Genomic DNA, 26,027 nt, shown 5'->3' on the forward strand with positions numbered 1-26,027 from the left:
AAAAAAAGAAAGCTGGATTTTATACTTTAAACAAATTTTAATAATCATCTAATGAATTTTATTCAATTTGTATTGAAAATTTTTTTAGACGTTCATCTCGGCTCCTCTCAAGATAAAATCTTGAGTGCGCCATTGGTTGAGAATATTTATCTATTACTGAAATGAAGTTTAAAAAATTCACCATAGCAGAGCGAAATTGACGTTACCGACCGAGTCTTCTCACTCCACACTCACGTTTAGTAATAAGGCAATAAAATGGGAATACACCAAAGTTATATATCTATTCTTAATTTTGGTAAAAGGTGTTCGAATGTAATGTAGCAGAAGGTAGCAGGTTTTTAACGAATCTTGAATTACAATGTTATCGATCTAATGTTTCTCTGCAGCTCCACAGTTCTACCTTAACTGCAGAGTAAATTTTCAGGTTGCGTGTATGCACGTCTATTTCTGTTGAAAATGTTGGATCCATTGTAATTAAAAAAATCGTTATAAGATCGTCTCTAGACCAATATCTGAGGCATTCAGTGCAACAACGGACTAACCCATATTGAAAAAATATTAATTTTTCTTATTTTATATGATTAGTTAGTACAGCTTATTGGAATACATTACTGCTGCTAACTCAATTTCGCAAAAAAATTGGGTTGCTCTCAATGTCTCATTTTGAAATGAAATAAAGCCTCTTTTTCAGGGTTATTTATCGTATAAACTCTTTGGTCGCATGTACGCGTTCAGTGCGTGCGAGAAACGCCCATAGGCGTTCAGCGATTATGCTGAAGAGATATGTGTGGAGGAAACCCGCACGTGGTATGCGCTGCACGTTCAAATTGTTGGTACCCAAAGGGTTATATCTATATTCCGCTTGTGTTCAATAAGAAATGAGAGGTGGCGCGGTAGTATAGTGAAGCAATATGACGAGCATGCGCTAAGCCATCTCAAGGACCAAATATTTTCTGTTACTACCACAATTGAAATGATTAAAAATTATAACCTATATTATACTACACTTACTTAACATCAATATTTGCCCACTGCAGTCCCAAACGAAAATATTTTATATAACAAATATAAAGTAACAATGATTCAGGGGTTCCCATATATCCGAAACCAACGCGTGTTTCACGATCGAATTTTAATGTAAATAATAGTGAAATATATAAACGGTGTCTTGAAATTACTGAGTTACCAGGCAGTTTACGTACGAATATTACCTTTTATTGACAAATCTCTGTATAGTACGTTTCATTTATCATTAATTATTTATAAACTTTTTACATTCGCCTTGAATAATATTATACAACGATTTCGTTTCGACTTCAAATTTTTGCCTCCTAATCGTCTACTATCTATGATCCGCGACGAATCGGTGATTAATAACAAGATCGACTGAACTCGACGGAACTGGTTATTTTCTCGCAAAATACAGTTCCGATGGGGGGTGGTTCCAACGAACGTGAACGATTCTCGCGTAGCTGTCCGTTCGATAAAGTGGAAATATCTAGCTCGCCTCGAAGTGTTACGAAAATCTTGAGAAGCGGCGGGAATTATAAAAGTCTTCGGCAATGTTACTTTTAAAAGACGGTGGAGTATAAGAATCATAGATCAAAGCTGACATAGCGTAGCGTGCGTACAATGGAATGACATTTCGTCTTCTCTCTTTCTCTCTACATTATGTACACCCTCTATTTATTCGAAAAAAAACAGCAGTGGTAATATGATTAATCAATAGTGCATCCCTCAGTCGATAAACGTGAATGCGCAACTTCTAAAATCATACAATAATGACGGGCAGCGGCGACCATTCTCTCCCTCCTCTATCCCTTATCATACACGTCTCGCACATTCATCCCATCGTACAAACCATTAAGTGCCACCAAAAGTATTGATAGAGTCTGTTTACTTTTATTTTGCAACGACGGAGCGGCTCCCAGTAGACCTCTTATCTTTCGCACCCCATGCAATCCAGTTGCCGGACGCTCATAGGCGTTCTCCGCACGCGGTCCGAGGGTTAATAAACACCTTCCGGATCGAAGGTGTCGGTTAAATTTCAGACGCTATTTAATATTTATCCTTTTCGGATTTTCCGAGTTTGAGAACATCGAATCAAGTCTTGTTTTGTTAAGCGTGCCGCGGCACTCGTCACAGAAATCAATTTACGCGGCGACGTAGTCGAAAGCAGTATACTTGACTATACTTTACACAACTTGGCCTACCGAATGCCTTCATCTCGTAAAACCGAGGCTCAACTTGACACTTGGCTGAATTTACAATTCGCGTCACGCACCCCTGCACTCGCTACCCGCAAAATACATGTGACTAGCAATAAATGTTACCGTTAAAATAACTTAAATATCTTTCACTCGCTAATTATACATGTGGTGCATATATGTATATATGTATAATATATATATATATATAAATCTGTTTCACTTTCATGCCTCCGTGCTTCCATCGCCCTCCAATAAACGCGCGCAAGTGGAATGATCGTTACAACTAGAAGATTTAAGAGTATTCGATGATCGAAGAAACGCAGGATCTCATTAGCTGACAAAGAAAGCCACTCTTTGCCTCGGGCACGACGGGTCTCCCTTTCCGAGCATGATAACGCTGGATTGTGCCAATCGCAAGGAAGAACGAGGGGGGGGGGATGAACAGTGGAAGTATAGTTTCTTGGTCGTCGATTCGCTTGCGAATCAAAAGAACAATTGGCAGATACACGTATGATATATAACTTCTGTGGCTTTCGCAACGCGATGTCGGATTATTTCCTTTTAATACAAACGCTCCCGAAACGTGCTCGTACGATCGCAAATTACATGTCGATATTTAATTACTGAGATAAGGCCACTAGTGGGTGATACAAATACGATATAAATATTATTATTTAAGCATAGATTCAAAGCAAAGGTTAGCGTTCTACACGGTATGCCCAGACAAGCGTCACGCTTGGGAGACGAAGTTACCGTAAATGCGTGAATCTTGACTCGCCCACGGACTCAAGTTATTGTCATAGTTTCACTGTAACGACTCGCGTGTATGTTGGCAGGTCGCGGAGGAATTGCTTTGACACATAGGGCGCGCCCCCTCTGGACATATGTAGGATCTCATCGACCTATTGCGTTGAAGATCTAAGGTATTAACAACAGGTGTACTTCGTTAACGAGGGACTCGCGATCCTCGATACACTGAACATAATATTTCGTCCATTTCTTAAAAAGTTCCTCTAACAGCTACAATGTACAATACGATTCACACAACCGGTATACAAACACGTTATAAATTACAAAAATCACTAATGCCTCGAGTTTCTCCCCTCTCGGAATACGCGCGCTCGCGATCCGTCGCATTCGAAATAATACCAAGGGACGTCGAATACAAAAGAGAAAAGCGTCCTTACGCAGAAATTCAGAGCGACAGGTTCTAGGTCTCTTCTAAACGATATACGTGTATATCGACGTTTTTTTTCGCTTGATAGGAAATTAATGGATTTAACGTTCACGACAAATTGTCTTTACACTCTCCAGCTGTTCTAGCGTTCTTGAACCTTTCGCGGCACACTGTGTTCCAGGCACTATACATTGAGCGTTGCTGCAGCCAGATCGGGCCTGGCTTAAATTGTATGTTACAACGTTGACTCGTGTATTATCGTTGTATCTGGATCGCTGCTGGCGGTGTGGATTATCGTCGGTTGCTGTATTTGCGGCGTCAGCGTGATGGACGACATTTTTCGGACAGGTTTCGGCGAGGCCTGCGAACAGAAATACAAAATTATTGAAAGCGATTGCTTTTTAATTTATCGAACTACACGGAATTCTCTATATTAACCCCCTAGTATCACAGTGTAGCAAGAATCCATGTTACACGAATGGAAAAAATCGCGCGCGCCATCTGGCGGCTTTTTCATAAACTTTGAAACTCTACTATTACCGTATGTTACAAGTGTCATTAGGGCAGCAACACATCCGTAGAAATTCTACTGTAATACACTGTCGCGTATTGTTGATTACAACTCTTAGTTTCGCCAGGACCACTGAAAGTACCAGCTAAGTGCTAATTTTTTCTCAGTTATTTCGTTTTTTTTTTTAATAAATTTGATGTCGAACATAATAATCTAAGGAACACTAGTGTAACATTCTGCAAAACCGAGCATTGGCTTAACATTATAATACATATTTATATCTATATGTTTTCATTTATGTAAAAAATTGTTACACTAGGAATTTTTTGCTTATTTTACGATCGAGTGCGAACAAAAATGCACCGATTAGAATTTTTCTGGGTAAAATAAAAAAATCATGATACTAGAGGTTAAAATCGAACACAAAATGCGAGATGAAAACTTATTTCTACACTGATCGATCAAAGTTATTCAAAAAAGTATATTATACAGGGTGTTTGGTAACTGTAGTAGAAAATGAAATGAGTAATGCGACAAAATAAGAAGAAAAATAAGAGAAACGAAACTGCAGTACAGGCTTCGTTTTTAATTATTAACTTTTAAGAATTTTAATCAGAAACGCTTGGAGCACGGTACTATTTTTTACTTTAAAAAATGTGAGACGGGGGTAAAAAGCAATTGAATTATAAGCATATTGGGCGTTAGCGGGGTTTCCATTGCGCATGCTAAAAAAAGATAGGAAAGTGGACCGGAATTCTGTGGGGATAGGGATGAACTTGTATCGAGGTTTAGCAGGCGATCTAGTATCGAGGTATTACTACTGGGTGACAAGAAACTAAAGATCTTCTTGATGGTGACTGACTGTCGAATTGCCATGCTTCAGGAGTATCAGTCTCAAAATTTTAAACACTAATAATTAAAAAACAAAGCCTACAATGCAATTTCGTTACTTTTGACTATCGTCTTATTTTGTCACGTAGAGTCATCCATTTCATTTCCTTCTATCTGTTACTGAACACCCTGTACAAGATGCAATGGGTAAGTGAATGAAGAAGTTAGTAGAATGGTGATGAATGGAGCTTAGTGTCATCGTTTATTCATCGGCAACTGCGCACGATGTAGTAACAGACGGAGAAAGAGGCATAGAAAGTCACACCGAGACCGGATACCTTACGGCTGACAATAAATGAATACATAATTGCTTCTCAGCTTACCCATTCCCTTCTGCAAGGTGCTTCATCATCAGAATAATGATCGATCTGCCCGATGTCCGTTTCCGTGGCAACGTTCCTCTTCTTCGGCTGCAGGGTGGCATAATTACGGCACCCTCTGTTGAAATTCGTCATATTCTTCTCCTCGACGATCTTCTCCTGAGAAAGTACCTCCTGCGACTTGCTTTGGTTATTGTTCGTAATGCTACTGGTCTTATTGTTGAAGTAAAACGGTGGCATTTTCGAGACCCAGTGATCGAGCCCCGACCCAGCCGAGCTCGTGGAGGCCGCCGAGGAGTTGCCCGAGTTGTTCGTCAGGCCCCTTCGTTGGTAGAACAGCATGTACGCCGAGTTCGTGATCAGATTCGTGTCGTTCACAGCTTCCACTCGAGTGTCGTCGAAGCAGTACCACTGAGTGTCATAAGGGTTTCGGCAGAACGCCGTGTAATGTCCGCCTTGCAGGTCTTGGCCGTGGTGATTGCAGATCGCGTAGAGGTCGTACACATTCTCGTCGTACTTCGGGATATTCTGTTGACGGGGCCTGGGCTTCTTCCAAGGCGACCAGCCCAGCCCACCCAGGCTAGCGACGTTGTTATGCGCCTGGACTCCATTGTGGGCCAGGTGCGGCGTCATATCGAAGCCGTACAGAGGAAAGTCGACCAGCATGGTCAATTTGGAAGTTGACCTCTGCTTGGACTGCTGTCGGAACCTCTTCAAGTGAATGACCAGTATATCAGGCAGAGACCAAAGCCCCAGCTTCTTCACCACCTCTTGCTTCTTATTGCAGTAGGGGCAGTGCCACGCGTCCTCCGCCCCCAGTATCTCGGCCCTCGTGTACAGATCAAAGCATTCCTCTAGAGTCACGGCTCCTCCCAATTCCGAGTTGGTCTTCAGCTGCTTCACACTGGCGTGCTCTTCGATCTGATCGCTGTCGTCCTGAATGATATTGCATTTAGTAGCGTCGTCCCATTCCAAGATCAGCTTCACGTGCTGGGGGCCTGAGTCGTCGGCGCACAAGGCCAGAGCTTGCTCGATCTGCTCCGTGTACAGAGGGTGTTCGACGCAGGGGTCGATGCAAGGGTGTTCATCTTGGATGGGCGTAGCTGCTGGGTCTGCGACGCGGATGTTGAACAGACCTGGACTCTGGCTGGATGTAAGGACATCGTCAGCTAGAACGCTATGCATCTCCTTCAACAGGAGCTTCTGTAGGTCTTCGTAAGATGTCTCCCTGGACACCTGCATGGTGTATGGGCTGCCGAAGCGTTGCCTCAGGTCTCCCTTCACTAGAACATTGATCCATACCAGCAGGATGTACGCCTGTTCCGTGGGCTCCTTCAGCTGTGGCAGTTCTATGCAGTAGAGCGGATCGTTTTCGGTGATCACAGATAGAGGTTGGCAATCTGAGAAAGTTCTGTAAAGAATAAAGAAGAAGCGCACAATTAGCGTTAGAGTCAAGGTCCATTTCACCCTATTAATTTCATTTAGACTAGACTCTAATCTTGTTCTGATTTAAAATTACTATTGTAGGAATAGGTTTTGTAATTCCTATGCGTTCAGGAGCCACGGAAAAAACGGACCTCGGGCGATGGGATTCGAACCCGCGATCTTGCGGATCCTCTGCTTACTGGGCAGCCGCCTAGCCAACTCCACCAAAGTCGTCCCGCCGTGGTCCTTTATTCCGGGCTCCCTTTTATGGGGCTTCCTGGTCCCACGCTATCTCTTTGAAGAGGTAATACTAATAACCAGGAACACGTGTAGTTTCGTATCGAACATGGGCCCATTTAGACCGTGCATCCTCCGAGCAACGGTTAAACAGCAATAACAACACCGGTTGGGATTGAAGCTTGTACAGGGTGTAACAGAAATAGGTGGACAAAGTTCAGGGAAGTATTCTAGTCATTTTAAGGATGTATAGATCTCTCAATCATCTTACGGATGAACGTGGAAGTATTTCTGTCACACCCGGTGAAATAATAGCAGTGGCAAGTTACCTGTGAAATCCTTCGTCGTGAATTTCAGTGAGTAACATGTGATTCTCCTCGATTCCCGTGTCGCTGGCCAGAATCTCTCTGAGCTCCCTCACGTTGGCCGATTGGTTCACGCTCACCCCGATCTTCACTTGCCGCGGCTGCTGCGACGTGTACAGCACGTTCACGAAAAGGTTCATCTGCCGGTGATTCTGAGGAACTGGTACCGACACGCATAGGAAAGGATCGAACGTGTTCGACTGTCGGTGGCATCGCGGACACGTGAGACTAGACCGAAACTGGGCTTGGAACACCGCGTGCACGAACGAATTGTTGCAGCGGACATGATTCGCCAGAGTCTCCGCCGCAACGATGTCGTCTGGCCTGCCGAAAGAATTCTGTGAATAAGAATAAAGAACATGTGTTAACTAGGGGTGGCTTCGAACCTAATTTTTAAATTCACGAAATTCCAAACCGAAATTTTTTTAAGGATTCGAAATTCTCGAAACTTGAAGTGTTGTTTCTCTGTTTTATAAGTGGAATGTTATTACTATTATTATTAATAATAATTAATAATTATTCGCTACTTATTATTACTAATAATTACTAATAATAATAATTATTATTATAATAATTATTATTATTATTAATCATTATTATTATTATTAGTAATTATTAATTATTATTATTATTATTATCATCAACACGCCGTGGTCACTCGAAGTGTTAATAGAACACCACCATGAAGAATTAAATATAAATATGTTCTCAGGGTACAAAAAGCTAATCTACTTACAATTAGTGTTCTAAGTCGAACCTCGATTTGCAATACAACAACAATCAGAACGAGATTTGAGAAAATAAAAATTAGTTTTGGTTTCGGTAACTTTTCTTTTTTATCAACTTGAAATGGCAAAGTTTGTTGACTGGTGAAAAAGACGTAAAAAGTATTTCGATTAAGTCGTGGAAGATTTCAAAGGAATTGATAATGGTTTTTGCAGTACCCGGTGGATGCTTGACTCGTTCCTCCTTCGTTCTAGATATTGCGCACTAATTTAGCGGAAACGAGGTGAGTGGACATTCTCAGAGAAAACGGGGAAACTTTCTAAAGCGTAAGGCATTATTTTGCTCCATTTTCAATGGTTAATTGAATATATTTTTGTAGCGTCTAAGAATACCTGCAATTCGCTACGGGATCACAGAAGCCGAGAATTGTTTGCAACATAATTGGTGGGAATTTAAAACTTTCACAGAGCAACTCTATTTCTTTCCCTTTATCATGTACATTAAAACCAGGTCATATTCCCATCGGTGCTAGGTGCATTAGTTATTGTATTTTCCATAAAACAGAATTTATTATAATACAATTACTTAAAACAGTTTAAAAATAAGGAAATAATTCCGCATATGGTGTATATTGGTATTCAGATATCAGTAACGTCTTTATCAAATTCAATTGCAATTAATGAATTTATTCCCTCGTCACTTGCCACATCATTGCTTACGAAACATCGTTCAAGCACCGCGGCCTTATCGCTGAATACTGAAAATTGTGCAAATATCGGGGCAATGGCGACACGAGCTAATCCTTATCTCGAAAATCGCAGGAATATCGATAACACCTAACGAAAATGCAAATACTCGTTCGCTGACGCACACACCTGCCTCTGAAGAGGCTCGGAAACTTTTTATTTGACGTCACTGATAGGTTAAACAAGATGAGAAGCCAAACAGAGTGTCGCGCCAATTCATTGGCAAAAAGATGGACCGAGAGAGAAGCATAACCTAAAAACGAGGCTGACAGTATTTACAATCGGTTTGGATCGTTCCATTCATCGCGGGATTATACAATCCGTCTCTATTGGAAAAATTCCAAATCAATTCCCAAAAGGTGGTGCAAATTTACAAAATTCAAATCCAACTTTTCCGGAAAAGAAATACTAGAAAACAATGTCACTCTTCTGCTCTTCACTTATCTGTTAAGTGAAAAAATATACGATTCGGTGCCGTATGGAATGTTTAGGCTGACAGTATGAGTTATAAACGTTAACTAAGTTATTGACTCAAAATGGAATTGCACGAGCAGAAAGGGTTAAACGAGTAATTACTCTTTTTTATATTTTCGCATTCAAGCGACGCCACTGTTGTAGTTAAGGGTTACGCGCTGTTGCGATCTTGCTAATTTCCATGTAACGACAATTCCGTTGACTTATTTCCCCCCGAGTGTGACAGGCGTCGTGCAGCGCTCACGAAACCAGTTTACCATCCAAGGTACACAAAGACGATCGTTTATAACACGTTCGTTCTAATAATAACTGTCTACCAGCAGTTTCGTAGCGTCTACACCGCTTTTCTGTCATCAGTGTCGCAACAGGCTTGACGGAAAGGGGAAAGCAAGTGGAATACGCTAATAAACACCAGACAATTGTCGCCGACTCGCTAAACTCACTAGCCTGTTTGCGTCTGGTGTACAAAGTAGAGACAGGAGAACGATGATGAGCGAGCACTACTTTCCAATACAACGTGCTCTAAAAATATGTACATGGCGCGATCCAAAAGGGGACGCTTTCTTTCGATAAAATGAATCGAGAAAGTGGGATAAATGTGTTTTCTAGGGTCTCGCGTTTTCGAGACCATCGAGTTTGGAAATGTTCTCAACTGACGACCGCGGGGGAATGATAAGTCCATTTTTGTCGGTCTTTTGATCTTTGTGCCATCTGGCGGGTAAAGGGGAGTACTTTAATATGACATAGTTGAAAAGGGGAACAACCTTTCAAGTCTAAAGATAGGTATAAAGCTTTTAAAAATAGGTGTACAGGGAAATAACGCGAGAAGTCCAAGTGAAATAGGGAAATAACTGAATAAGTTCACGAAATACTCAATATTAAATATTGAAGGTTTGAATCAATTTAACAAGATGAATGACAATCTAAGGGTAACTTGAAAAGTGCTTATTAATAATTGTCAATAACAAAATAATAAATTATTAATAATAAAATAATTAAGATTAAATAAATAAATAAATAAATAAATATTAGTTTATTCATAATAAACTAATTATTAACACAGGAAATGCTGATATGTCCACGGAGTTTTATAAAAAACCAAGGGCATAATTTTAATATTATGACATTCAATATTTTTGAAATGCTCAAGAAGGTGACAAAAACACATAATCAATCCCAAAACCAAATAAAAGCAAAATTCTGGTAATATGCTTTTACACTTCAAAATTGCTCCCCTATGAAAAACGGGAAAATTGACTTATCATGTTTCCCCTGTGGTCTTCAATTGTATTTGATGTTTTGAGACACCCTTATATACTAGTATTGAATGTGTTCGGTAATTTCTATTATATAGTTTCGACGTAACAACGCTGAATGGGTACTGTGACTTATATCGATCGGAAATTTTTAAGTGGTAATTGAGTTAGTCCCCAGCGGTAGCATTTAGCGATCCACCGTAAGCCTTGCGTGCTTTTTCTGTCCCCTTTCCGATCAACGGATTCGCAGGCCAGAGCGTACGGTCTTCGTGGAAGGCTTCCCCTAACCAGATCACGAAACTTGTGTTTTTATGACCTTCCTATCGCCGTTCCTAAACGCGGCACGTATCCCCCGTGCCATAAAAAAACGTCACACAGAAAGGGACAACAAAACAAGTCAGCTACGATGAAAAAGTGTCGTAAAACCATCGAACATCGAAATTCCCTATTCCTCAGCAGACATTTCTGTCGAAAGAACGAGCCTTGACTTCCCGATTCGCGCGTTTCCGACTTTCCGTCCAGCTTTTGACAGGGAATTTATCTCGCGCCATTTATTTGTAAACTCTGATCTATATCTTCGCGTGTAAATAATTCATGTGCAGAGTAAATCGTTTTTCTAATCTCGGGAATTCTCGTAATTGATCGAGGTATCTTCCGTGCGCGCGCACGGGTAAAAGTTCCACTTTCAAATAACTCTGTACCGTGTGTGCGCTTATCGAGTAAAGAGAAAGATTGCCTTTACGAAGAGGAGCAGTGCGCCTTTTATCGGGCAGATAAGGCTTAACTGTTTCGTGAAAGCGATCATTCTTAACAGTGCATTCGAAAGCCACGAAATGGGATAACTGTTGAGCCATCCGCAGGATGTATCCGCCGATCCGGTTGCCGGAAGTAATTTTCAATGCTTACAGGTTGTAACGACCACGCTACGATTCGCCGTTCACAATTGGTCAATGTCACGTTGGTACACGTGTACTGGTGTAAAGGTTAGGTAAGCTTCGGCCGGTCGGTCGGTAACCCTGTCGAACGGATTAGAATCGACCGAGTAGATCTTTCCACTGTCGTCAGTCAAACTTTAACGGTTTTTTGGAAGGAAACTGTCGAAGTCGATGCAGGTACAATAAAACTGATAATATCGCGTGGATGACGTAAAACATTCCACGATGCGTTAGATAATACGAAATGTAAAGTGCTATAGCATGCTCGGTCGTGTGTGGGGGCCTTACGACTGGCCTTTTGGGCCATACGGCGTACACCCTGGGCCCAACGCCTCCGTTGTCCCCAAACCATCGCCACAATTACCAGATGACCCTATGGTACAGTACCACCAACGGATATATGAGGCCGTAAAAACTACCAAAGACCCAAAGTTTACAGTTTTGAAGCTACGGAGCAGGAGGTCTGAAAAGCTCCCCCGAAAATGCCAAACTTATTGTTTAGAACCTTGAGGGGAGGTTCCGGCCTAGAGCCTACAAAAATAGGTGATCTCCAGAAATTAATTAAAGGAAAACTACTATTATATAAATCTCCTTCACAAACACAAGGGACGGTCCCGTTCGTAATTTACATTTCAATTCTACTTTTATTACCTCTCCCATCGCCGTAACACATTAAATGGCCCAAAGTTTTCAAAAATGCCCCTTCACGTCACTCAGATCTTTCCAAACTATCGCTACTAACCAGAAAGTTTTTCTTAACTCCTCCTGAACAAACATGCGAGGACGCTTGAACGATACTTTCGATGTTCTCGTAAAAATAAGGACGTACGAACTCGCCAGCAACGTGCAGCAGGTTGGCATTCCTCGGCGTGGAAACACGCCGACGTTAACCGAAGCGTTCGCCTATGTAAAAGTACCGCGATGGAACCTGTTGATGTTGCAACCGAATGCAATAAATTCCGGCGTGCCGATGGATCGCTTCCTACACGCTTGCGAAACAAAGGACAGGAAGTTCGGCTTCTCTGAACATTCTTTACGTAACAATCGCTGTCGAGCGACTACTGTGCCGTGCAATTAACTTCCCTCGGCCTGACAAACACAGGACGCATTGAAACGTGTCTCGATAGCCGGAATCTGGAAGTAACCGCCCCCCTTGGGCGCCAGCAGACGTGCACGCACAGCGCACGCTGATCGGAGCGCCAATATTTGCAACTCTAACGATACAATGTCGGGGTACAGGTTTGTGCTTGCACGCGTGGCCTGCGCGATACGAAATAAATCCAAACAAACTCGCTGCGTCGACTTTAACCGGTGTTGGTAAACAATCGATGCAAAGAGCAGCCATCGTTTACCAACTATTATTAAATCCCTTATAATCATCGTTTTTGCACCACGGTCAGCAAAACAGTCGCTGGTGACATAAGAACAGATTTCTTGTATATCCACAATGACTTTGAAATCCTACGCTACAAAGTATTCGAAACTCGAATGAATTATCGCGGCAACCGATAACAAAATTAATTTTCTTACGAAGCACCAAAAAGTAAAATAAATTCGTGTTAAGTTACTTCTTAGGCCTGAATTATTTATCGCTCCACTAACACAGATCCGACTTCTCAGGAAAATAACAAGTTATCTTCTTCCGAATCTCCCGAATACTTAGCGTTACATAAAAAGAATGCTCGTCATCAAATTAAATGATTTCATTTTCGTTCGTTTCCGTCGACAACGTGTTCCCGTTAATTAGGTTCGTTTACGAGCGAGTGTAATTTGTCAGGGACATCTAGTACTCGGTCAGTGATAATTGGGAGAATAGGAGACAAAGGGGGAGGGGAGTAATTAATTCGATGTTATGATTCAATGTGCATAACCGTAGATGAAGGCCGTCACGGAAACGAGAATTCATAATTAAGGACGTAATTACGAACGTAACCAGGAAGAATCGGTGATTTGCTCGTGCTGTTGCGAGCGATTAGTTTCCATTAATTTTATCGGTCAATTTTACGACCTACGGTGCCTCGGGTATTTACAAACAATACTCGTTTGTCAAATTGGCTGGCCAGCGACCATCTAGCTTTATTATTTTTAGACCAGTGAGTCATTGTTCAAAGTTCACGAACCCGTTGGAGAAATAGCAGCACGAGGATGTTACGGGAGATACGGTCTGCATTACCGACGGATGATAATTTCTCGGATACATTCTTCGGCTTAATTGAATGCGCTTTCTAAATTCCTCCCATCGAGAGACCATTCGCTATGAATACCCACGCGCGTTGGCGACAGTCTCCAGATAATCTGATGGACCACGTGACCGACCGAAACGCAACAATGCAGCAGTTTTTTCATCCTTGAAATTTGAACCGGTTGCTCGTCCCGCTAATCCAGGCGTATTTATATCTCGGCGACTAATTTGTCGGATTCCGCAAAATATCGCGCTGTAGTCTCGCGTATTTCTGCAGCGTAGAAGTAGTCTAAAATAAATCCACGTAGTGGAAGAAAAATTCGTAAACGTTTCAGGGTACGCGGAGCCTCTCACAGTTGTTTAGATTTTAGATCACCGCCGGTGTATAATCAGAGGCGGGTGAAAAAGAGAAAATTGCCTCTGCGGCGAGTAATTATCTTGATTGTGCGTCCGTGGAAGATTATAGACTTATCCTTCAAGTTGCGTTCACCGTTTTCACGCCTTGGTGATTCAAAAGCTAGCAATGCAGATTGAAATGTCATCGGACCGTTATGTTTATAATCTAGAGTGCCGGCGAGGCTGAAAAACGAACGATCCATCAACGGAAGCCGAGGAGTGTCACGTTGGCCGTGTTTTGTGAAACGGTTCTGGAACGACTCGACGCTCTGGCCCCGTTCAAGGTCAATCGTTGTTACGGTACTGGCCACGACCATTGCATCGTTGTCCCAGCTTCTTTCTGCATTTCAGATTGTCAGACGGTCGTCTGCCGGTTATTTGTACCGATACTTATCGTAATGTCCCATTTTGTTAAGAAAACAGAATTCTTTCTGCACAAAATTTCCGCCATTTTGAAGTTCTACAACGAGTCACGCGTAGTTGGATTCAATATTAAAAAAGCATTCAAAGTATTTTTATGTAGTGATTAATGTCTTAATTTAATTTTTATAGATTCATAAGTTATTAATCAGTGTGTCTATCTATTCCTTCCGTTTAATTTCTTAACTTTCGGAAGGCAAACGGTTCAAGCAACTGCGCAGGGGTCGGTGCTTAGGTTTATTAGAATCCATAGAAATTGCCTCACTATACTCATTTTAGAATTTTAGATGATAGTACACTTTTATTCTAGCGATCCATTTTCTCGATTTATAAAATGTTCTCGGTTACTATTTAATATTAAGCAACTATTCTGGTGTGACATGCGATTTTTTGAACTTTCTTCAGGATTTTTTTTATGGACTTAATGAAAGATTTTTATGATGGACCAGGCGCGACAGATTAGGTGTAAGTAGAATTTTCTTCACTAGAACTGTTTGCAAAACATTCAACGCGTCGTTCTCAAAACGGTGCTTCAGAAAATGGTTGCCACGATATCTTAAATTCTACTTAACCGACTGCGCCCATCTTGTGCACAAATCTTCAGCAGTTGGGTTGCTATCGTTCTTAGCAGAATTAGGCCAAAATATTTATTTTTTCTAATTTTTGTAATTTTATAACCCGGAAAAGACGAAGATACATCGCGAAAGTCGACACTTAATGTTTAAATTGCAGCCATTCTAAGAATTTTTTAATTCTCCACCCAAATCTGCTAAGGACGATAGTCATGCCCGAATAATTTAAGAATATTTTGGGTTTTTTATTTCCGATGAACAGAACGACCAGAATCATGGCAACAAATCGAGCAATTTTTTCGAGGTGGTCGGCTTTCATGGGCTCTGGCGCCATCTTTATTTCATACTTTCAACAAAAAAAAGAAGTTTATTCATAGTTTAAGGTATAATAAATATACAATAAAAAGTTGAACATAATCTTTCGTTAAGTCCATAAAAAAAATTCCTGAAAAAGTTGAGAAAATTCCATATCACAGTAGAACACTCCTTTTAATTTAGCGGCGTAATGTTTGGGTCAAAAAAGACCCGGACACCACCCACCAAAGGTTAAATTCACTGTAACATTTGCAACACGTATTGCACCCATATGAAACCTATACATTGACATAAGACTTCATAAGAGAATGCGAAATGTAATTAGGAGTTGATTTTTTTTAAGATAAATATGTACAAGCACTCTCGAAAAATCGTGGCAATTATTATGATAATTATTTTTAGAGACGAGACGATCGTTATCCACAGACGACATTTTAATCAATTTGTCCAAGGGTTCGAGTAATCGGTCTCGTCGAAACGCGAAGTAATTTATCACCGAAACGATCGTCGAAGTCTAACGAGGCGCCAAGCATGACGCGGCGAATCGTGTTTGTAAATTTACAGCCCTCGAGTTTCGAAAGGCAATCGCGTTCGCAAATTTTTCAACGTCAACCAGACGCAGGCACGATCGCAAAAGTCAAACAGGAAATGTACGGTGCCTCTCAGGCGGCAGTTTTCATTTTCGCGCCAGATGAGGGAATAACAGGTGATTTATGTGAACCAGCATTCCGAAATTAGTGCACGATCGCGATTGCCTGTTTGACAACGAACAATCGGAGTTTACACTGACGAGCCCCGGTGCAACTATTATCTTTCCACGATTGCTACATAATTCTTATCAAACATTCCTCGCGATATCAGCGCCGCGCGAAGAAAAATACCATTTGCATATTTACAGCTGCTATAACCCATAATAAATTATTCACTAATGAAATTAAACATTGCGTTACTGCGCTAATTATTCAACGACACCACTATTTCATGCGTCTGTGTATGAATCGTGACTTACATTATTCAGCATCCGGATTCCAAAAATCGTGACACCTAATGTGCTTTTAAAAGTTTAACAAGCGACATAAATTCGTTACAAAAAACCTTGCAATATTTTAAAAAGATATTTGATCAAACATACTTGCTAATTGGCCTAACAAACGGCAGTCGCGAACTTAAATAATAAGGAAGAAACATATTTGAAGCACAGCATTGATTAAATTCAATTTCTATTAACACTGAATAATTACCACAAAAAATCTCTATTTCGAATTTGGGCGCTGTAGGTTAAGACGCATAGTTTCCTCGGATTTTCTTTCGGACCGCCAGAGCGGAACGACCTCTGGCGGCGCAAAAAAAAACGTGTCACGTTTCAGGCACACACGCGTTGGCTGCGAGGTCTCGCCGAAGGTGGCCAGCTTTTCATGAAACACGGCGTCACGGTCTCAAATTTAACCATTGAACAGCGGACGGTTCGAGTGATGACACAGGAGTCGGTGGTTGGTTCGCTTCGACCCACAACACATAAATGTCCCATAAATACCAACTTTTTCTGTTAAAACAATTCATTTCTTCGATTTCTAGGATTTTCTCCATTATTACTTACTGCTGCGCTTGGTGACCTTGCGCCTGGGTCAAGTAAGACCCAGCCACCGCCAGCCTATTAAAACTTAGGCGGCAGATAACTTAATCACGTGTCACATGCACCTAACCTAACCAAATGTACCCAGTAAATTCATTCATACACACTTGGAAATAAGCTATCGTGTTACAATGCAACAGTGTTACAATCTAGGATGATTATTTTCTCAAAGAAGTGGTGCTGATAGCAAGTAACACGTGCAGTTTGATAGATGGGTCAAAATGGACCCCGCATCCGTCAGTCGGTTAAGGACTGCGCTCGTTCGGATGATTCCCGTGTCCCGATTTCGCGCACGTCGCTCGATAGGAAGGCACGGGAGACACCGAGGTCGTAGAAAGACGCAGTCGGTAAACTCAATACCGGGCGAATTGCAAATGATGCATTATACGGGCGAGGCGGGGCAGGAGGCGCGACCGCAGGCGTCGGTAATTGGAATCGTAAAATGATCGACTAAAGGACACACGTGGTTCTTGTTCACGGACATCTCGTGCGAGACGGTTCAGCAAACAGAGCGGAATTGGCTCGCGAGACGTCAGCAAATAATCGTGAATCGGCGATAAAGCTAGGTATTCTGCTGGTAATCCTTGGAACCGGAGCGAAACGGGAGCAGAGCTAACTGTTGGACCCGATCGACGACAGATGGAGACGATAATTATCGACGGGGGAAAGAATGCGTTAGGTAATCGACGTGTCAAACTGAACCTTACAGTCTGGTTTTATGCATCCTGCTAATTAGTCTTAATACTCTTAATTAACACTCCGTGTATTTACTTATGGAAATAAAGCGAGAACAAATTGTTCAATCAGTCACGCTCCACGTTTACGTCCATCGTTAGGAAGGATACTACATGGAATGATTTACAAAATTGAGGGTCATAAAAACTTTTTTTAAAAAGTATACCGATGTTGCAGGAATCTGGAATTCAGAATGCAAAAATAACCTCAGATTTGCTCTGAATTTTTTATTTCCTTTTTTTAGTAGCGAAAAATGGAACTTTTATTATGTTTTTCGAATTTGCAAGCCAACCCAGAAATATATGGAAATCGTTTAAAATATTGAAAAACGTTTCGTTATCGAGTACTTGTGTTATTTACGCAGCTAACTTCCTCTAGATTAGTTTACGCTGATCGATGGTCGATGTTTTAGTTGACGACTGAAAATCCATGTTATGGAGATATGTACTAAGTGCGTTATCAGTAACGTCAACGGTGGCTCGGTATCTGGAACTAAACAGACCGAGTATCCTAATTTTACTGTGACAAGAGCTAACGATCTTATCACAAGGTCAACAATACGTGGCATCGCCGTTTTAGCACGTGCTCGAGTGGCTTCGTGCATTTTGAGAAGCGTCGAACTTGTCTCTGGGACACTTTTCAAGGCGTCGATTCATCGGCAATAACGACAATGCTGACGTGCGAAGGTGTACTGGAGGTGCGCCTGTTGTAATGATTCTGAGATCAGCTTCGCTTAAATCCTACTCGTAGTTGAAGGGGAACACCTAAAGCAGTGGCGGTACATGTGTACATTTGCGCAACTCCTATATTTGTTATTAAAAATTAATAAAAAAAATAATGCAACTTCTTCAAAGATGCATAAAAACATGGTCCAAATTTCAGATGAATCGAATCGCTAGATTCTTAAAAAAAAATTCCTAAATTTGCCATGTTTTTAGGCCAAGAAATAGGATTCCCCCTTTAACAGAATAGAAAAGAAAATACAAGGAAACGATATCGAAGCTAACCTAAGGTAATCATTTGTCCCCGATTCTGTATTTCTTCTTTAAAGTTACAAAATACTGAATATGAAACCGAATCCAGAAGTTGGATATTAAAATTCTAGATACTAATTCGGTAGCAGTGCAACTAAGTCTACAGTGGAGCAAAGGTGGTCCCTAATAAAAAAATATCCCGTGTCCCCGGAAACCCCATGGAAAAATAGTCACCTTAATCCCCAAATATATAAAACTCCATGTACCTATATCCGCTCCGCGCGGTCACGTGATTCTACCTGTACCAATCGCGCCGTATCTAACCTTCTCTGTCTGATCCCATCGAACTTATCAGCCTCTAAAAAAAGAAATTCTAATCTAAAGAAGTTTATCGTAAGAAATCGTCGACTGTATCGTACTTAATGTCCAAATGCTTCACATTCCGAACCTATCCACTCCACGCGGTCACGTTATCCAGGACCAATCACGCCATATCTTCCCATCTCTGTCTGATTCCATCGAACTTATCAGTCTCTAAACAAGAAATCCCAATTCAAAGAAGAGTATCGCAATGATCGATCCGACGAATACAGCGCGTTGCAATTACTACTATCTTATCGAGTGAAAGTAATAACATGGCCGTGAGCGGCGAATTAATCGCGAGGATACTTACGGAGAGTTCAGCACTGAACGCGAGTAGCGTGTAAAACGTGTAAAAGGCGACTTTCTACGAGAGGAGGCGTCAACGTTTTCAAGAGAGCATCATCGAATTTTCAAGGCTCCCCCAGTGACCGGTTCCGTGGAAGTCGGTCAACTTGCCCGACGAAGGGCACTCGAGGAAAAAACTGGTTACGAAAAAGTGGCACGAGGCGACGTTAACAAGCTACGAGAGAGGCTCCTGGATCTGGATTATCGACTCGTTGCGGAAAGATCGCTTCTTTATCTGATGCTCCGCAAACACTTCGAACCCGGCGCAAAAAATGGCTGATAAAATACCGAGGGAAGTGGAGCCCCGTGCGCCCGCAGGACGGAAAAAAGGGCGGCTTGAGGTACGAGTTATGATAAATGTGTCAAACGTTTCGTGGAATGGCCACGGCTGAAAAAAAGAATAGGAGACGGGGACTGTGCTCACAATCAGTGGGGCGAGGGGAAAACGAGGAGATAAGGAGCGTAGAGAAAAGGGGAGACACCGTACCTACATCTTAAGGGGTTTACTTCTTTGGAGGCTTGAAAAACGTGGGTATTTTGGAATTTATAGAGGTTAAACTAATGGGTGGATTGTTCTGAAATTTTACATACATGTTCATTGGCTTTTGGATAATACGTACAAATTTTGTGAGTACATATACTGCTTGGACTTTGAAACCGTTTTTCTCGAAACTATATTTATCAAGTTTGTGGAAAGGATATAAGAGAAATTGATAAAGTTATAGATCAGTGGTTCCTAACCTTTTTTTAGTCTCCATCCCCTTTTATAATACTCAAATGGGGTAAGGTAAATTTCCGACTTCCATTTAATAAGGTAAAACACTCATTAAAATTATATTATTAAAAAAAAAAAAAAAAAACAGAAAACTATTCGCGACCCATAACTTGGAAATCACTGTTATAGTTTTGAAATTTTCAGAGATTGAGGGAAACATCCTTCGATTGCACGAATTAGAATAATGTCTACGACAATTTTTCTCTTCTTAGGAAAAAGACGAAAACATTTTCAATATTTTATGCTGATTCCAGTTCAAAACATAATCAAACACCTACGTTTACTATTGTTTCTATGGACATGAAACAATTTGTGTATATTGTCCAAATGCCAATGAACGTGTACGTCAAATTTGAGAACAACCCACGCAGTAGTTTAATTTTTAGAAATTCCCGAAGATACCCACGTTTTTGGGGACTTCCAAAGAGAAACACCTCGACTGGCGTCGGCGTGTTTTCGCGCCCAGAGGTTTCCATTCTGTGATATTTTCTGGCAAACATCGAAAGTATTGCTCAAGTGTCCTCGAGTGTTTTTTTCAGAGCGATTTAAGTAAAACTTTTTCGTTCGGCATTATTCGAATGATCTTGAATAAGAATTGTGAATAAGACTGTTTGTCATAATTAAATTCTTTGTGACCTTAATTTTCTTTTGTCGTAGAATTTTCTTCTATTCTCGTGACGCTGAATTAAACATAAATACACATAAGAAAAGTAAAACTGAAAGATAAAAGGCTGCGCAGAGAAAGGGGGTATAGAAAAGATAAAAGGGGCATAAAAACTGGCAGACAATAGAGCTTTACCGGCAGAGTTTACTGTGAAATAGAAAGTGTGCACATACATAAAGAAGGAATTCAGTTGTATAGATAATCAAGATTAAATTTTACCGCGTTAACCGTTGCAGTCGTTAGTCTCATTAGAAAAGTAATTACCGAGAAGCGAAACCCAGGGAGCAATTTCACAAACGTTTTCTCCTCTGTCGTGGACGCAGCTGTCCCTTTTTACGCGACAAATGCATTTCCATCGTTAAGAAACGAGTTTTGTTAATTAAGACTGATTTTCATGTACAATAGTGTATAATCACGTTTCCATTAGGTAATGTTTTCAAACTGCGATGAAAAGCAAGGCAGCATTTAGAATTACATTACATCGAGAAAATACTAGTCGCACGAATTGCATAAGACGAGATCTCAAAGTGCAAAGAGGTTGAGGATCACTCATCCAACTGGTCCGCCTACTATTGTCTCCTATCGCCTTTAAAAAATACTCCTTCCAGGATGGTAACCTCTGCCGTTAAAAATATTCTTCATAAAAACAGCCTTAACACGTTCTGCGCAACGTTGCCCACGACGTTTATCGGAAATGAAATTACCACTGAAAGGAAAAGGTACCTCGCAATTCAGTTTCAAAGGCCGAAATTATGAAGAATACAAAAAAATTCTATTCTTCTACAATTGAATTCAATCTACTTTTTACAACTCCGCCAAAAGTCTGAAATTCCAGCGTGCTACGGAACGCGCTGAATGTTCTAAATTTAAATCGATAACGGAACTACAGTTACTCACAAAAGTATCCGCCCACCTTATATGTAACATATTAAATCGCCGTCAAAGAATTCGCAATTCTACTTGACATTAATATATTTTCGTTCTCGGTGAATTTAATTGAAAAGTTCTACGCAGTTTACTTAAAAAAGTATTATTATTCATGGAAGTATTTATGCCAGTTTATGCGAGTAACTGTATCATTGAACTAAATCCAGGCATTGCTTCAATTTTCATTGCCAATCGCGTTTGTCCCGTCGCGAACTGTTTCCCTTTCGTTCCACGAACGGGATGATTCACGATTCCGTTTGTAGTCAATTTTTTTCTCGCCTCTTACCTCATCGTTCATGTAATCGCGGCCGCGTCGTTTGTTGTAAGTTAACCGAGCGACGGCAGCGCCACCGTAGCGCGCCTAACAGGCTCTCGGCAGGCTCGAGAATGATAAAAAAAAAGGAATAACGAAGGCAGAACATTGGACGCAGGATCTCCGATCTAGCGCCATGCGGTTAACGCTCGTAATATTCACGAAGCGAAGCACGAATCGACACGCGTGCTACGCACTTTTTTCCCGCGTTACGTCACTTGTCACTCGAGCATCCCGCGCGGTGAATCAGCGAACTAAAATTCGCCCCCGTCTGTTCTGCTCCCGCGCTCTCTGTCTCTGTCTCCATCTATGCGACGCATTGACACAAAAAGCATTTCGCCATTCAAGTTCGCGCTTATTGAGTGGAGACTATTTTTAGATCCAAAATGACCACGCTCGCCGTTTCAATAAATGTCCCCCCTTCCTTACTAGGGTAGCCGCCGGCGTTTTATTATTCACGCGGGTATCTCGCGGAGCCGATATAATCGCCATATTTACAGTTAATACCCGTGTAACTGTTTGCACCGTCACGGGCAATTATTTCGATAAATATGTATAAGGTTAGAAATGGCGGGAACGCGGCGCGCTCGATTGTAATAATCGATGCCACTGTAGCGGAGGCATTGACTTTAAGGGGCGCATGAATATTTTAGTATCCCAGCGGTGAATTATATGAATGACGTATTTTACTGTTGATTTGTTGTATCTTGTTTATATACCGTGTCGCGAGCGTTCTCGTGTTTATTCGCCGGCATTATTTGCACAACGTGGAGATTAAATTCCAGATATCGATGACAATTATGATTTACGGATTATCGAAGTCTAACTAACAGTTTGCTGTTGAGTGTTTATATTTGAAACCGCCGTAGCGGATTATCGATAAACATTTCTCTCGATGGTTGTTTACGTTTAAACCGATTCATATCTCCCACAAATAAATAATTCAGAACGTCCCACGGGTGAAGGTGAACAGAAAGAAAGGATTAGTGTACAGCGTGACTGTCAGAGTGATCAATGTAACGCAGTGCATAAGAATTCGTGTAATCCTTTAGGTATTATAGTCGTTCAGAAAAACGCTGGGTCAATCAATGCGCCCCGTGCGGTGAACGCCTATAGGCGGTCGGAAGGCGCAGTTAACAAATGCGATTACGGGATTTCCGCACAGGGTGTATGGCACGTATTCGAATTATGCTGGGAGAGGTAGTACTGAATTCAGTGATGCCGAAGTTCAAAATCTAGGGCCCAGTGTGTGTAGAAAAAACTACATAGCATCCTGCAACTATTTTTATGAAGAAAACTATTACATCAGAATTTAAGCGCGATTTCCAAACGATACGAATGCCAAAGTGCACATATTATAGATTAAATACAACTTAATGATGTGTACGCAAATGTAATTTGTAATTATAAACAATAATAAATTCAATGTGTATTTAATATAAATAAAATAAATCAAATTTAGAAACTGAGAATTATTTAATGTCATTGAAGGTACACACGACTCTAATAGAAACCTGTCGACGCTACATGGGAACGCAACTTTATCGTGAAACGTTCTCTCTTCTCTACAATGTACACACACGCTTCCTCAGATATGCGTGGAGTTAGCTGGAAAGAAGGGGGGACATTCCTAAGCAGACGGTCTCCGTTTAGTCGTTTACCCTTCGTTTCTTCCGGAATGTCCACTTTCCCGCGAACACGACAAGGTTTCAATGCAGGGTCGGTTCAGAAAGCGCGGCACGTACATTTTCGAGCGCGAAATAAATTTAGGTTAAGGCCTCGTGGCAATCGTACGCGCGAACCATCGCCACCTCCTAATAAATCAAACCCATCTCAAGGAATATCCGCCGTGAACGTATTCCCGCATCTATTTCCGCAAAAAATAAAGAAATCCTGCTGACATTCCATGTATCAACTATATGCGCCGACGTATGATCGATATACATATCGTGCGACAGATAGAGTCTCCGGAAAACTAAAGAAGGACCGAGCAACAACACTGCGTGCCTACCGATTATCCGCGTTGCGTAACGAATCGCAAGCGACGATCGTAAACCTGTCTGTCTCACGCAACGCTAGGCGACGATGCACCGTATTCGCGTGTGCCTTTAAACTGGCACGGATACTGGTAAATCTCTCTCTCTCTCTCACCTTGATGATCTTGTACTTCTTTTTGGTGGCCTGGTTCAGGTCCTCGTGCACTTTGTCCAGCAGCCAGAGTAGGAACTCCTGCGCGTCGTGCTGCAGGTTGCCGCGGTACTGGCTCCCGTACTTGTCCACCACACTCTTGAACGCGGTGCTCATCTCGGGGTCGTACTGGCAGCTCCATATAGCCTTCAGCAGCAGTGCCAGCTGCTCCGTGATCTCGCCCTTGGTGCCGTACTTCTTCGAGTTCAGCTTGTTCCGTCTGGAGAGATCGACCTTGTACTGGTCCAGCACGAAGTACTCGGCCAGTATGTCCGTGTGCGACAGGCACTGGAGCACGGCGTTCATGAAGCACGTGTTGCCGTGATTGCGCAAACCTATGACCCCTGGCACACGGTCCGGCGGTATGTGCGCCGGTCGAGGCGGCGGCACCCTTATGTCCCCGGCGCTGGACCCGATGTCGTCCCTATGCGAGGCCTTGTGGCCCTGCATGCCCACGTTCGACATGTGCTGGACCATCTTGTTGATGAACTTCTTCCATGACGGCCTGCGGAACGCTTTCTTCGCCGCCGTCCTCTCCGCGTAGCTTTGCCCGCAGTGCAGCCGGCCTATACTCTGCTGCACGCACTCCACTTGCTGCTGCATATTGTTCCTATCCTTGCCGCTCGTCCCGCCGTCTTTGCTCTCGCGGCTCTGCTTCACGCGGCGCCGCGACATCCTGGCCGCGCTCTGGAACGGGTTCCTCGGCAGCGTGAACGTGCGCTTCAGCCGCACGGCAGGCTCCCGTGCCCTCGAGTCCGCCGATTTAACCTCTTCCACGCCCAGCTCGCCCTCCGACACCGATTTCATCACCGCGCTGGTCTTCTCACCATCCATCGCCGGCCAACGGAAACAGCGTGAGTCGGTGCTTCCGCCCTGTGGCCGTTCACATCACGGGCTAGCCCTCTCCTCGACGAGCCACGTTACGGAGCGGCGCGCGCGTTTCTTCGCATTACCCGTACCCGTCGCGAACTGACCGCGGAAAAAACGTCATACGCGTAACCCGCACTCGTACGCTCCGGCGGCCATTTGCCTTTTATCACGGGCCTCCACGGTCTCATGACGCCTCTGCCATAGACTGCGCGAAATGGCTGACGGGGAGGCGCGCTGCGGCCGCGATCCGCGCGACCTCTGAGGCTGTTGAACGGTTTCTCCGTGCTGTCGGTAAGGTAGGGGAGGTTGGGTTAGGTCCGGGATCAATGGCCGGTACGGTGGGGGGTTTCTTGGCCGATGGTAGAGGTAGTGAAACGTAAGTATTTATTCTTTATTCTCAAGATGCAGTTTCTAATCCGAGGAAAATATAAATGTTTAATACGTTTATGAAACCATAAATTTATAAGTATATTTTTTGAAAAACAAATATAAATATAAAACATATTAGATAATTGCTATTATTGAAAATTAAAAATCAAGTGATAAATTCAAATTGATAAATAGACAATGTAGTTTTATATTTTGCATTCGCACAAATTTTTATATAACATTTTATTTTTAAAATCAATTACAAGGCATCATTTGTATAAAAATAATTTTTCCAGAACTCATAATATTATAATACGATTAACCATTTTATCATAAAAATTAAGATTATTTACGTATAACGATTCTGAAGTAAGTAAAATACAATGTTATGCGTTATTTATATTATTTTAGTCATTTTATTAAGTTATTTCTGATTCCATTACCATCGGTCGAAATGACCGACGTGCGCCGACTAACGTAAATTATTTGGCGCGCCTACTCTCGGGTTAGGGAAGCATTTTAGGAAATTCCATCACCAAGGGGGTGAAAAGGGGTAAAATGTATTTTCTTGGACTCCCTGACATCTCTTAGGCCCGATTAGATATCAACTTGGTTCTTACTCACAAAGATTACCCACAGAAATGCCTAAAAACCAATTTTCAAAAGACTGCCCTAATCAACCCCGAAGAGCGTGGAGAAGGGTAAAGTGTGTTT

At 42.0% G+C, this 26,027-nt stretch overlaps 1 protein-coding gene across 1 annotated transcript; it reads right to left on the reverse strand.

Annotated features, from left to right (window-relative positions):
• Window positions 1-1,193: 1,193 nt before the first annotated feature.
• LOC143377181 (ubiquitin carboxyl-terminal hydrolase 31) lies at window positions 1,194-25,140 on the reverse strand. The gene is made up of 4 exons (XM_076828216.1): window positions 24,039-25,140; window positions 7,101-7,474; window positions 5,113-6,520; window positions 1,194-3,748 (listed from the first exon to the last, which is right to left on the reverse strand). The coding sequence occupies exons 1-4, from the start codon at window positions 24,906-24,908 to the stop codon at window positions 3,623-3,625; spliced, it is 2,778 nt and encodes a 925-aa protein (XP_076684331.1). The 5' UTR covers window positions 24,909-25,140; the 3' UTR covers window positions 1,194-3,622.
• Between the last annotated feature and the right edge of the window lie 887 nt (window positions 25,141-26,027).

The sequence above is a fragment of the Andrena cerasifolii genome, chromosome 1, assembly GCF_050908995.1.
Source record: "Andrena cerasifolii isolate SP2316 chromosome 1, iyAndCera1_principal, whole genome shotgun sequence".
Lineage (NCBI taxonomy): Eukaryota > Metazoa > Arthropoda > Insecta > Hymenoptera > Andrenidae > Andrena > Andrena cerasifolii.